Source organism: Sturnus vulgaris, chromosome 3 (assembly GCF_052056855.1).
Source record: "Sturnus vulgaris isolate bStuVul1 chromosome 3, bStuVul1.hap1, whole genome shotgun sequence".
NCBI classification, from domain to species: Eukaryota; Metazoa; Chordata; class Aves; order Passeriformes; family Sturnidae; genus Sturnus; species Sturnus vulgaris.
In genome coordinates, this window is record NC_142245.1 from 100,310,034 (window position 1) to 100,324,253 (window position 14,220).

The following is a 14,220-nucleotide window of genomic DNA, read 5'->3' on the forward strand; positions in this document are numbered from 1 at the left end:
ACAGCTGCCTGAAGCTGCTTTTTCCCCTCTCATTGGGTGTAAGAAAAGATGATACATGTGAATGCAAATCAAATACCTTGGCTAATTTTCCTTTTTATTGCTGGTGCAGATAAAACCCAGTGCTACCAGCAGGCATAGGCAGCCTGGCATCTATAGAACATTGGTTTACTGGGAAGTAAGGAGGGCGTGCCCCTTCTGCCATGCACTATTTGGCACAGATTGCCACCCCATGGCCACAGGAGTTTTGACACCTCATTTGCTGTAGCTAATCAATTCTTCCTCCAGTACCATGTGAGGGTGTGGGTTCGTTTTGGCAGCTTTGAAGGAGAGGGAATTAGAAATAATGGCTTGGTGTGGCCAGGTAACTGTTACCTTTTGCCCTGCTTTGCAGGAGGGTATTGGGAGACAGGTAGAACTTGTGTATACCAGTTTTGATGAAGTAGTGGTAGCACCAGGATTGAATGTCAGGGATCTCCTGTGGACTTATCGCTTCATGGAGTTGGCAATGTGACATCCCTGACTTAACCCAGAGTCACATATAAGGTCTGGGCAGAGCTGAAGGAATGAACACTATTCCAAAGCTTCTTCCTTGCTTTTCTTTCTCCATCATAGCTGTCTGCGCCTTGCAGAAAAAATGACGATATGTCACTGTCCCCTCCGCTGCTTGGTTTGGAAAGCCAGGAGCAGTGCAGGCATGAACCCAGTTAGGGAATCTGGGGATTCCACCATGGCCCTGATAAAAGAGAAGAAATTGTCCCTGCTTTAAAGCAGTGCACGTCTGCAGCTTGAGCTCAGTGAAGGCTGGTGCAACTGCTGGAGGCTTTGTGTAAAATGTGCAGGAGGTATCTTGCACTTGGTGATCCAAGTGTGGTGTGACTTCTGTAGATTTGAATGATAAGCAAGGGAACTCCTAAACTGAGGGAACTTGCAATTCTTTATTGTTTTAAACACTTGAACCATACTTTTATCTAATGCTTTATACAACTGTTATAGATGTGGGTATCTTTTGTCATCATATCTCCATCTGACTTGAAAGAAAAACAGATATTTGCATCTTGGATATGGTTGTTGGAGTTCATTAGATAGATGATAGGACTCAAAAGCAAGCAGATCTCAAAGTTGGCACACTTTGGCAAACCCGCAGCTTGGGCACTGTGGAACTAGCCTCCACACACATGGCTCTGGAAGAATTGGTGTTCCTGCCTCTGCAGCTGAAAAAAAACCTCAAAAACTTAAAAATACCTTCTCTTTCTCTCTCACCTCCTCCCCTCTTCTTCACTCCCCCATTCCTTTCCCTCAATCTCTTGTCTGACAGGGAGCAGAGCGGAAGATCAGGGATGAAGAGCGAAAGCAAAGCAAAAGAAAAGGCAAGTGCACTGATCCCAGCTCTCAGTTGAATGCCTGTAAGTAGAACTTATTCCATTAATATTTTAAATATTGGATTTCGTTTTGGCTACAAATAGCTTGTGCAGTAGAACTCTCACGTAAATTTTTATCCTCTGGATCAGTGCTTTTTTAAGCAGTTCCTTATGGAACAGTCGTATTTTGCAACACACTGGGTCATTTAGGGCTTCATTCTGTATAGTTCTTTCTGGCCAGATGGCGTCCTGCTGTGTATTCAGTCAGGTGTGGGTTGTAGCAGTTGAAGTGGTGGAGTGAGGGTGGGATTTTTGGCCAGTGCTGGAGCCTCTCCTAATCCAGGTGGCAGTGAGAATGATCCAGTTCCAAATATTTTCACCTTGATCCTAAACTTAGGTTTTAACTTAGATTAAAAATGTGTTTGCAACTCCTCAGCAAAGCCGTGGCAGCCTTGAGGCTGAGCCTTCAGCCTCTCAGCCCTATGCTCAATCTTCATAGAGCAAAGTGGTCCTTAGCAAGTAATTTCGAAGTTTCTGCATGTGTGAAGCATGTGGAGACCTCAGCACTGTAGTGCATAAAGGATGAAGAGTTTCTCTCTGCTGAGCATCTTCCTTTAGCTGCTGCAGGTGACAGATCCTGTGTTTGAATGACTGGCTATTCACCAGCAGAGCTGCTTAGAGGAAGATACATCTGTCTCCTGTTCTTTGTTGGCACGGGGCAGGCGTGTGCTCGCTCGCTCTGCTGTAACAGCCTGACTGGTTCAGCCAGCACGCAGCTCGCAGCTCGCCGGGCAGGATTTTCCTGACACAGCAGGTACAGGCTGCTGGAGCAGCTTCAGAAGATAATGCTCAAGGGAACCCATTTGCTCAAGGGAAGTTGTGCAGAGGGCTGGGTTTTTGGCTTCTTTCAAAGTACTTCACAAGAGGCAGGTTTAGCACACTGTTAGCGTTTCACAAACGTCATAGCCCCAGCGGCTCCCGAAAGATTACTGCATGCGACCCTTTGTATCATGGCTGGAAAGGGAAGGCAGTTTCAGTACACATTTCCCAGGACCTTATGGTTTTATGAAAGCTGCTTTCCAATGTTAATTTTTTAGGCTTGGGCTTAGCCCGATGTGATCCTTATTTTCCTGGAAAGTACAATCTTTGGCTTTTTAGTTCTTATGTGGGAAGTTTCTGATTCCTTGAAACCATAAGCTGTTACACTCACCTTCAGGATCACAAATGCCATGTGTACATGAACTCTTCAACAGCAGAAACAGTTGGTGGCTTTTGTCAAAGTTATTTTTACAGAAATTCAGCAATTTTTAGAACATCAATTTTGCAAAGAGAAAATAGTATATTTCTTAATAAAGATGTGAGGAAATGGTTTCGTTTGAAAAACATTTGTTGTGTTTGCAGTTGGTTTGACCTCAGATGGATATGTTTTCACTTGGTAAAATAAAGTCTTTAACTGTGATAGTTTGACATGAATGTGTCTGAAAAGCAATTTGATGCACCTCCTGCCTCACTTTCTCCTCAGAGGGTTTTTGTGGATAAAGTCTGTCCTCTTGGTGGGTTGTGTCACATCAGCTGGTACACTGTGAGAGCCAAAGGGCCCTGTGGGAGACAGTGCTGATCCTAGGGAGATGGACCAGGATGAACAATGAGAGGAACCAGACTGTGAAACTTGGAAGTGTGTAATCAAAATGTAACTTTAAATATAACAACTTTCACAAACCAGTATTTGTACTACCTCTGTAGTATAGTGCTGCTGTGGTGCTGTCTCTTTAAGATGCTCCCAATTTGGAACATGCAAGCTTGTCTTCTTTGTATCCTCCTGGCATAGGAGCACCAGCAAGATTTTGAGTGAATGGAGAGGGTGAAGGTGGGGCAGGGACTAGTTTTTGCCCTCTGTTTAGAGAGCTTACTTGGGACATGGAAGACCTAGGTTCCTCTCTTGGGCTGAGTGCTAGGTTATTGTCCATCCTGATTAATACCTAAACAAAGCTGAGCTGCTCAGTTGGAGAGGTGGAGAAAGCTTGGAGTACTCTGTGAAACAAGCCCTCAGGGCCCAAGCCCTCAGCTGAGAGGTAGACAACCAAAGTTCAAAGTTCTCCTTTACCACAGGAGATTTTCACTTTGACCCTGACTGAAGAATACACTTGTTCAGCAATGTATGTACCTTTTAAATGATGATCCCTTCAGTGCCTTCAGTATCCTCTATCCCCATCTTTGTCTCCGCAGTTTCTGATGTCAAAGTGCCCATGCTTCCCTCACACAAGCGTACTGACATCACCATCTTCAAGCCCTTCATGGACCTGGACACTCAGCCCGTCCTGTTCATCCCTGATGTTCACTTTGCAAACCTGCAGCGTGGGGCTCACGTGAGTAAAGCTCTGAGATGTATCTGCAAAAGGCTGGGATGCTGTGTATGTGCATGTGAAATGTCAGACTGCATCACTGCTGTAATCCAATACAGGCTGCGTCTCATGTGTGCAAGAAATGTTGCTCCAAGATACATTGACTGGAGTTAACTAGGGGTGTTTCACCATCACTGAAAATTATCTTAATATCAAGACAAGTTTCTCTGAACCTGAAAGGATTTTTCCATTGCATTTTCATTGCATGAACTGTAGGGTGGTTTTCTCTTGTAACATCCCTTGGGATCCTGGTGTGTTTTTGTACAGCACAGACTCCTCCAGATGCTTGCTGCAGGATAAAAATCTGTTCTGTGGAACTGGCATGTGTGTCAGCTGCATGATCCAGTGCTAGGTTGCCCTGTTCCTGTAAAGTTCCAGCTCACAAGAAGCTGGAAGGGAAAAAATTAGTGTGCAGCCAGGTTTCAAAATCTTGAACTCTGCTGTGCTGGGAGTTCTGCCATGCTCTAGCATAATCTAAACCTTACTTTTTAAGAGCTTTGCCTGAACTCCTAGCAATGATTGTATCCCTAAGGCTGACATTCCTGCATGTTTTTCTACAAAGGCCCTAGTGCTGAGTTTTGTCAGAAGATTCTACACCAGTCCAGGTGGAAAGCTGGTTAGGTCCTCTTAATTACTTTTTATGAAAAAAAGGTAAAGATGTTTACTGGCTTTTGGAGCCAAAGTGTCATTTGATTTAGCGTTGAAAGATTATAAGAGAAAATTCATTCTAGTTCTGCGTGAAATATTCATAAAATCTCCTCTTTGTTTTTAAAGGTCCTTCCTGTTGCTTCAGAAGAACTAGAGGGTGAAAGGTAAGAGCTGTCCTTCAACCTCCTGACACCTCAGATAGAAGTCCCTGTAATTGTATCACTGCTAACTTTTTGCCCTGTCAATGACAGCTCCAACCTGAAGAGAGGAGCATATATTGGTGAAGAGGACTTTATTGCTACTCCAAATAAGATGGCCAGAATAGAAGAGCCAAAAAGAGGTATTTTTCTTCTTTCAGAGACTGAATTTTTGGAGTATTTATCCATCATGATAGAGAGATGCATCTGAGGCTAAAGAATTTTGAAATTCATATTAATGTATACTTCAGACTGATTTTTCTGGTTTTGAGTAGTGACAGTTCATGTATCAAGATGTGGTTCAGCTGTGCAAATATTTTACATGGTGAGAATTTTTGGGGGCTTCTGTCAACTCAGTCTTGAGCTCTGAACCTATAAGGAAAGAGAGTCAAGATGAGCAGCTTACCAGTATCCCTAATGGACTGAGGCAGAGAATTCATCGTGTAATCTGCTACAGAATACTCTGGAAATCTCCTCCAGGACTTCAAGCAATGAACACCAAGAGCTGGTTCTGGGTATAAAACTGTTGCATCTTTCATGGTGCCAGGAAATGGGATGTTCGCCTCTGAAAGCCAAGAGAATATTCTGATATTTTTAACTGAGTTTGTCTTTGCAATTTCACATTGCTATGGTGTTGTGGAAGGAGGTGAGGAGGTGGGGTGTTGGAGATAGTGTACGTGCTTGATGATAGTTGTGTTTGGAAGGACTGCAACACAGCTTGAAGTATTAACCCTATGAAGAAACAAATGTTAAGTCTAGCAAGTCTCACCATAATGGGGCTGCACTTCTGCAGTCTGGATAAACTAGTAAGGAAGGATGAATTTTATAGAAGGAAATCAGACTTCTTGTTTTTTCAAGTTGCTGTATGCCGTAAAACAAGGCCCATGGGATTCTCTCTCCTTTGGCTGACTGTCATCTGACCTTGTGCTGCAACTGAGAGCATGTGTCCTGTCTTTTTCAAATCTACAGTCCTCTCTTTTTAAACCTGCCTTTAGCAGGCAAATTGCAAAATGCATCAAGGTGCTGTGCTGTCCTGAGTTCACCTCGTTCTATTAGAAATGCCAATAATTGTTCCATGTTGCAGGCGTGTCAAAGCTGTGGCTGATGAACTGCAAACAATCCAGTCATTAGACTTGCAATACCTAGTCATTAGAAGATGGATTAAAGACAGCAAAGCTGTTAAAGTCCAAGCTTTCTTGCTCTCCTGGCTTATTCCTCAGCCTTAATGCAGTTTTTAATGAGGCTGATGTTACATGCAGTGAGTCTGTGCTAGCTTGGGAACGCTAGGGATGCTCACCTAATTTGGGTTCTTGTTCTTTCATTCCCCTCCTAGCAGGAGACCAAGCCTGCATTGTATGTCAGCTCTGGTGGTAAGTTCAGTATTACTGAAACACAGCAAGGGGTAGGAAGAAAGATGAGACAGTGTAGGAGGAGCACAGAACTGTACAAATCAATTAGTTAAAAATAAGGAGGTGGCCAGGATGGCTTCACCTGCTGTGATAGCATTGATAGCATCTGTCAATTCATTTGATCGTGAGAAGTCCTTTGGCAAATGACTTTAAGATATGGAGGAACCCAAAAGTTTCAAAGATTTGTGTTTTGTGTTCCTCCTTTGTTTCAAATATGACCTTTATTCTGATAGTAGAGAAAATAAAAAAAATACAGAAGTATTTTGACAATAAAGATGCTTGAGCATACAATGGCTTTATGTGCAAGAAGTAAGTTTTGAGCTAACCTAGCTGTGTGTGTTTGTGGTACAGTCTTAAGTGTATATTGAATGTATGTATGTATATTTCTTCATAAGATCCTCAGTGGATGTCCCCATGTGCATAACCACTGTGGGATACAGATTTTTCCTGAGGAGCAATTGCACAGTTAATGCCTCTCCAAATTGCTTTCCAGTGCTGCTGTATGTCCGAAAAGAGTCAGAGGAAGTCTTTGATGCATTGATGTTAAAGACCCCGTCTCTGAAGGGCCTGATGGAAGCGGTAAGTCATGAGGTTGGTTTATAGTCCTTAAGAAAAAGCCCTGGCTACCCAGTCCTTACTGACACTGGCCAGTCATAGGAGACTTTCGGTCACAGCTTGTGTCCACATATTTCTTCTCTTCTGGATAAGAAGAATAAGAAAGATTTCCTTTCAATAACATGGAAATTAATGCAAATAATGCTGTAATTTATTATTAAGGGAATTTGGGAAGCTTGTCTTTTAAGTGCCTTACCCACATCTGTGGGGTCTGAGTGTAAGAAGCCTTCCTGAAGATCCAGGTGTGTCAAACTCAATGATTGGATGTTCCTCTTGTCAGAGGGGGTACTTTTGTTAGGAGATGGAGTGATTTTCAGAAAGTGTTCAGTGGCTTGGGTTTGTTTCAGCCTTTGAAAGTTATGTGTGGGGCCTTCCACTGCCCTTTCACCAGCCGGTAATGCAGAGCTCCTAGTCCCAGCTTCTGTGTGTTGCTGAACACTTTTATATATCTGTGCACACATGTGAAATTGCTCTCTGCTGTTTGACTTCCAAAATAGCCTTCCACTCTCCCTGTGCTGCAGAGCAAGGGAAGTACAAGGAATGGTGTAATGTTTGGCATGAGCTCAAAACTGACGTTTCTGTCTGTCTCTTTGTGTGACTAAAGCCTCTGCTCAGAGAACAGGGGCTTTGGGGATGTACAGGCAGTTCTGGCCATTAACTTTCGGTTGTAGAGATAGTTCTGTAACCAGAATCTTCATCTCTCCCTCATCTCATCTCTGGCTGTGAGGCTTTGCCAGCTGGAGGGAGGGGGCTAATGGACAGAGGGATTGAAGGCTGTGAAGTCCTCCCTTAGCCCATAGTCCTGAAGTGAAGCTGTACCTTTGTTGTTTCACTCTGATTTCTTAAAGCAGGGAACTAAGTGCTCACACCTGTAGCTTGGGGGAAATTCCCTGTACATTTGCACGTCAAAGCAGTGTATTGGTGTGATAGAGCAGTTTGCCAAAGTAAACCAGGCTTAGGTTACTGACCTCCTTACTTTCTGGAGATTGTGCAGTGAAGTGCCATGGACAGTGGCTCTGGCTCTACACTGATCTCACCCTACTGGGGAAGGAGAATGCTTCTGATCACCTCATGTTCTTAGCAGAAGAGGTCTTCTCTTGCTATTTTCTTCTTTCAGCCACTGTCATGACTAGTTTTCACTTGATCCCTCTAACACTAATTTTAAAAATGGTTTTCAGTATGCTAAGAGAACAAAGAGTCAAGAGAGAATGAGCCAAGGTGTGGAGTGGGCTTTTAATGGGTGGGCTTTTGAGTGTAGGGGCAGGAAGTTGCTGTATGAGAAGTAAGTAGCCAGGTTTCAAATGGGTTTCAAACATGGTTAAGTTTTTTGCAAATAAGTTAGCTAAATGCAGAGAAGGGGTTCTGATATGTAAATTTACACTATAGTTTGGGATTTAGTATTGCCTTTATAGGGCAGAGCAGTTGTCCTCATTTGTAGGCTTTTTGTTGTTGTTCCTTTCTGTAAAATAGGAAGTGAAAGACAATGACAGCAGTCTCCTTGCTTCACCAATCATTGCTTTCTTTTGTTCTAGATATCTGACAAGTATGATGTTCCTTTTGATAAAATAGGAAAAATCTTCAAAAAATGTAAAAAAGGGTGAGTATGTACCTGTGCAACAACTGCCTGTGGATGCCATTTGTTGTTACGTGTGTATGCACACAAGTACACACAATCCATCATCATCCACAGAGCTGGAGACTGGAAGACTATAGGAAGGGTCCTGTAGAAATATGTAGTCTGGCTTCCTGGGTAAACACAAGTCACCTCTCTGAGCTCACTGTTATTTGAACCAGAGTTGATCATGTCAGAAGAAGAATTCAGTTTGCTAACAGACTCTCAATGATCAAGAACCTCTTTCAGCCCATGTTAAATTGTTCCAGTGGTGACTGGGCTCGCTATATCTGCATTTGGCTACAATTACTAAACCCTGGTTGTCTTTTTGTGGGCTAAATTGAAGAGAACTTAGTTGTGAAGTGTCTGTTTCTCCCAGAGGCAATACTTGATCATCTTTTTATTTTGTAGCATAAGTAATTGAGTTTCTGAACATTGTCTGCTTTTTTTTATCTTTTAATTTCTCAGTAATTTTCTTGGATTGACTATAAATCAATTTGATATCTCAGCCCCTTCTCCTTCTATCCAGAAAATTGCACCCTTCCACGGTTGTGCTTTCATATCAGAACATCTGCAAAAGCTTAGAATCTGTGATATTTCAACTACTGCTAAGCACAGCTTTGTGTGTGCACATAAACACACAGGTATTGGCCTTTCTAGCAAATGAAAGAAGTGGCCAAGCATGAGTGGTTTCTTCCCTGTGAGCTCTGTAGGGTTTTGTGCTGATAGTTTATACCTGGCAAGCAAACCCATTCAGAGCCCCAGGTAGCTGCAGCTTCAGAAGGATTCTGCCAGTTCCAAGATCTCTCTCCCTCCCTGGTCCAGGAGCCAGATTTAATCCTTCCATGCAGACCCTGAGAAGTGTGGCTGCCAGCCTTGATGGCAGGTTTGGGTCAGAACAACCAGATCCGCTATGGGAAGCAATGAGTCAGAGAGAGATGAGCAGGGATCTTGTGTTACGCTTGGGTAGTCCAGGCTTTTTTAGGTTTGAGAGTGCCTTTGGTCTCTCAGTATTTTACAGTTCAAAATGCCAAATCTATTTTGTTTTTCCAGAATTCTGGTCAACATGGATGATAACATTGTGAAACACTATTCTAATGAAGATACCTTCCAGCTGCAGATTGAAGAGGTTGGAGGATCTTACAAGCTCACTCTGACTGAGATCTAAGATCACAGATCACTGTGGATTTTAAACAAAGGTCTCAAGTGAACATTTTCCCATAATTCAGTATGTTGGGCAAAACACTAATCACCTCCAGAAGAAAGCCAGATATTTGACTTGTTCTGGGGAGCAGAGCAGTGGTTTTGCTTAATACATTTGTGTTTGTGTTCTTGCTCATTACCTTATTTGCACTTGAAATGGGCAAGCAAAGATCAGCAATTAAACGGAGAGCATGTATATATTTTTACTAGTGTATAAACCACTAGTAGGTATGGGAGGGGAAATCTCCTGGAAGGTGGCCTTTTAGACTGGTGATGTCTTATTTATGTATTCACTAACAATGTTTGAGCCTGTTATCACCTAATACCATTTTACTGGACTGTTTTCTGCTAGGGAGAGCTGCAAAACTACTAATTGATACTAGTAGGAGTTGCATGCAGGTTGGAGAAAAGTCTATAATGTTTACTTGTGACCAGGGCAGACTGTTGAAATCACTTGTGTCATTTGGAGGGAATGTAAAACTGCCTTGCTTATGAAGAACTCGCCTTAGTAACTGTGTGAACTCTCATCAGATGAAGCTATATTGTATATAAGTGCAATATATTTTTGAAGGTTTGTAAATGTGTACATATAAGCAATATATAATATATATAAAATATGGTGTTCTGTATATACCGTGAATATATGCAATGAAGCCCATCTAAAAGGATGCCATATACAGAGAAAACATATTTAACTTAGATATTTAAAAATGGACAAACCCTTATCATGCACCAAAGGTGAGCACATGTTTGTACATTCATAGAAGGCACAAGAGACCTGCTTGTTAAACCTGGATCTTCCTATGTAGAAGGAAAAATATACCAGCTCTCCTGAATCCTCATGCACAGGCAGGCGATGGAAGTCCTGGTTTCTGTCATGAACTGCCACTAAGTCCTGAATCAGCTGTGTACTGCTGTCCTGGGACGTAATTTGGGCCAAGTCTGAAAGCTGGTTCACAAGAGGAGCTGGGCAGATGCAATTCTCTTGAAGTCTCGTGTTTGGGGGTCAGAAAGAAGGGTCCCCTGGAGGGTGGATTTTTTTCTGTAGCAATGTACTTTAGGTGCAGCTGGATGCTGCCCACACCAGCAGCTCAGGCTGGATGAACTCATGGGCTAGATGGAGCCAGCTTGCAAGGCCTAGGATGTCAACAACTGGAAATGCACAGGCAAGGCTTTTGAGACAGGAAGGTGGCAAAATGGCTCAGCAGGCCAGGTGTTAGCAGGGCGTAGGGCTTCCAAGTAGGTTATGCATTCTTGGTGTCTGTACATACCATGGACCCACTGCTGAGCTGGAGAGACCCAATGGGCACAGCAGGCATCCTGAGCCCCAGCTGGGAGTGCCAGACACCTCCAGAAAGTGCTGCCCTCTGCTATTTACTCATCATGTGCATGTGCTTATGAGGGAAAGGCACTCTTTGGTTAATAGCAAGTGAGAGAGGAGCACTTAAAGGGCAGCACTAAGGCAAAAACCTCCGTTACATAGTGAGCAGATGAACATGAGAACAGGTCCAGTGTCAGAGCTTTAGTTAGGGATCTGGGTAATGAAAGAGGTTTATAACATTTTCAGACAGTACAAAGATGCACATACCTCACCTAGAACATGAAGGTCAACCTGGAAAGACTGGAGAAATAGTCCGGAAAAGTAGCATATGATCTTACTTAATAATTAATGATTTTACTTAATGGTTAACAAATTGTGACCTACTATTATTTAGCTCTGTGTAGTGCTGTTTGGAAGAGGGAGGCAAATGCCACGTTGAGTTGATCAACAGGAGCATGACCTGCAAGAAACAGGAGCCCTTCCCCCTTTGGCCCTGCTTGGCATTGCTGAGGCCTCCACTGGAGCCCAGGCCACACCATGTGGTCCTTCAGCCAGAGCTCATGGCTTCTGAGGAAGGCCAGCATGATTTGGCTGGTGAGGGGTCATGTTCAGATGGGAACATTGATGGGAGCAGCCTCCTCACCCATGGACATGTCCTCCCTATCCATGGCAAGCACAGGGAGTAGTGTGTGTAAATCACAGAAATTCAGGCTGGGTGTTGAGGCAGTTTTCTTTAGTGGGAAGAGCAGGTTGCCCATGGAGGCAGTGGTTTGGCATCAAAGGTCTTCAGAGCCAGGCTGAGCAAAGGTATCTCTGGACTGTTACAGGTGTAATTGATTCTCCCGTGGTGGTGAGTCCAGGTGACCACTTGAAGTCCCTCCCCACCTTTTTTAATGATTTATATTAAACACAGTATTTTGGAATTTGTATTTGGATCAGTCCTGAGCTGGTTCATTCCATTCCCCCCTCTACTCACCCCTCCTTCGTTGATGGGTCCCAACAGAGGGTTGGCAATGCTCTGGGCACTGCATGCTGCCCTCTTTGCTGTGTGGCTGGAGTTGAGCAAACTGCACACAGACTTTGGGCTTGTGGCCAGAACGTGCGGGCTCGAGGCTGAAGGAGAGAGGCTGATGTGCAGCACGATGCTGAAGAGACTTGGCCAACACCTGCCCCCCTGCACAGGAATGCACTGCTGGCAGAGCACCACGGGACTCAAACCAAGCCAGCACCAGCCTCCTGTTTGTGCCTCCCTTCAGCAGTCATGGGAATCATTTTACTATGGCAAGGGAAGTTTTTTAAAAACCTGATATATAGAATGCATATATATATTTACACATTTTTATTGAAAATGGAAGTTTTATTATGGAAACTTGGTCTAGGGTCAGGGAAGTAGATTTAGAGTCTCTATAGAGGTAAGATTGACATGAATGTTATTTCTTTTTACTGCTTAATGAAGTATGTGAACTAAATCTGACGATTGTTTTCCACTATAAGATACTCTGGGACACGGGTCTTATAACAGTAGCAGCAATGTCATGTATGTTTTATGAAACTGATTTTTTTTTGTTTTGCCTGCTGTTTTTTAATTGAAAATGTATTTTAAACCAAGCTATTAAATTTTATATGTTCATTTCTAATTGTGAGTCCTCTATGTAACAAATGTATCTGCTCTTATCCCTTCGATTTTCCTCTGACACAGACTCTATAAAACCCTGGTGATTGTTTCCTAGTTTCTCCTTGCAAAAGAAAATAATCCCAGTGCCAGCCTTGCTGTTATCCCACATGAGAAATGGCCAGTCCCATTCTCATTCTCCGTTTTATTCCAGCTGACCTCCTTCAGTTCAGTGTGTGGGGAAGCTGCAGCGTTTACTTCCATAGGACCCTTCCCTTTGGCAGGAGAGCAGAACATCCTTGGGTAAAGTCAGGTGTGTAGGGGAACCACTAGTGAAGCTTCAGGCGTTGACTTACCCAAGCTGAAAACTAAATTCATGCTAACATCTCCAGGGTAATCCTAGTGCCATGGTATCTGGAGTGCTGTTCACCTCCTCTTTTTCACTGTCAGAAAATGTCTCAACAAGCTTTTGCTGCAGCTGGCTCCCAGCCCCTGCAGCAGTTGCTGTCCTGGAGCAGCTCCTGTGCCGGCATCTTCCCAACCACTGGGCTTGTGTCAACATGCTGGGGCGGGGTGGGGAGCAGCGTAGGTGGCAGAAGATTTCTGGGCTAGGAAAAGGCCAGGAAAACTTTTACTTATTTCCTTATATATTTGTAGTTCTTGTGCAGTTCTTATTTAAGTGTAGTTCTGCTCGCAGGGTTTGTCCCAGATGCAGGAAGATGCTGTAGTGTGTCATGACTAGGGGATGCACCAGTGCTGGGGGATGCCCTGTGTCATCTCCACCTGCGTTTGTTCTTGCTCCAAGACTGGGCACAACCCATAGAGTTGGTGTGTGGCCATCTCACAGCAAACCTCAGCATGCTATGGAATCTGCTGCAGGGCTGGCTGAGAAACAGCTGCTACTCCCTCTTCCCTGGCCGTGTGATACCAACATTTTCCTCAGCCTTCACAGGGGGAATGTGTGTGTCTGTGCCAGCACTCTTTCCTCCTCCTGACACCCCTCAGCCCTTTTCTATTCTAGTGAGTTTAAAGGAAGTGAAGGTGAACCCCCAAAGATGCAACTGTGAGCTCCCAAGGCAGGGAGCCTTACATGGAACTCCATGCTTCTTCCTGGGGCATGACTCGGGGCTCGATACTGAAAACATTTAGGTAGGCTTTTAAGATCTGACCTCTTTTTGTATGGGAAAGTTGAATTCTGCATCAGTCTCCAGGTTCTTGATGGAACTTTACTGAACAAGGGTTTGCAAGAGCATGGAGCTTTGATGCTCCTCTATTTGGTTGGTGTTTTAGATCACTGGAGCCATTATTACAATTATTAAATATTAGACAATATTTAGATGACACCTCAACTAGATGAATTGATCTAATATATGAGTTCTCAGAACTTGTTTAGCTGCTTGTCCTTGGATTATCCTGCCATACCACTGGAAAACTTAGCATAGTTCACAATGCTGCAGAAGGAATATTTGGCCTTTTCCCCCTCCTTGGCACTGTCAGTAGCTGCTGTGGCTGGGGCAGATGTGGGAGTTTTGGCACATCCTGCAGGTTCTTATTCCCACAGGGCAGTGCTGCCCTGCCCCATCCATCTGTGTGCCTGTGCATGCAGCTTGTGGGTGGCTGGTGTGCCCTCTGGCTCAAAGCAGGGGTGTCTTTTGTCGTGCCTCTAGCATGGCCACCCTGCAGGCTGCAGATGCATGCATCAATAGCAGCTGGTGACCAGTGTCAACCACACTGCAGTTTGGGAAGCATGCAGTAGGCAGAGGAAAGGTGCATGTCTGAGCCTGGCAGCAGCTCTGAGTGGGAACACGATGGAAAAGTATTTGGATGTCTTGGGAATTTGATA

General features: G+C 43.9%; 1 protein-coding gene across 4 annotated transcripts in view; it reads left to right on the top strand.

The window, feature by feature from the left end:
- GRHL1 (grainyhead like transcription factor 1) overlaps nt 1-12,402 on the top strand; it is a 48,326-nt gene extending 35,924 nt beyond the window's left edge. For all 4 annotated transcript variants that reach the window (XM_088162395.1, XM_088162394.1, XM_088162393.1 and 1 more), the window contains exons 10-16: nt 1,316-1,403; nt 3,585-3,724; nt 4,535-4,572; nt 4,660-4,748; nt 6,508-6,593; nt 8,162-8,226; nt 9,295-12,402. In XM_088162395.1, coding sequence (XP_088018521.1) covers nt 1,316-1,403; nt 3,585-3,724; nt 4,535-4,572; nt 4,660-4,748; nt 6,508-6,593; nt 8,162-8,226; nt 9,295-9,409 — 621 coding nt within the window. In that variant the 3' untranslated portion in view covers nt 9,410-12,402. The remainder of the gene's footprint in view (nt 1-1,315; nt 1,404-3,584; nt 3,725-4,534; nt 4,573-4,659; nt 4,749-6,507; nt 6,594-8,161; nt 8,227-9,294) is intronic.
- The last annotated feature ends 1,818 nt before the right edge of the window (nt 12,403-14,220 follow it).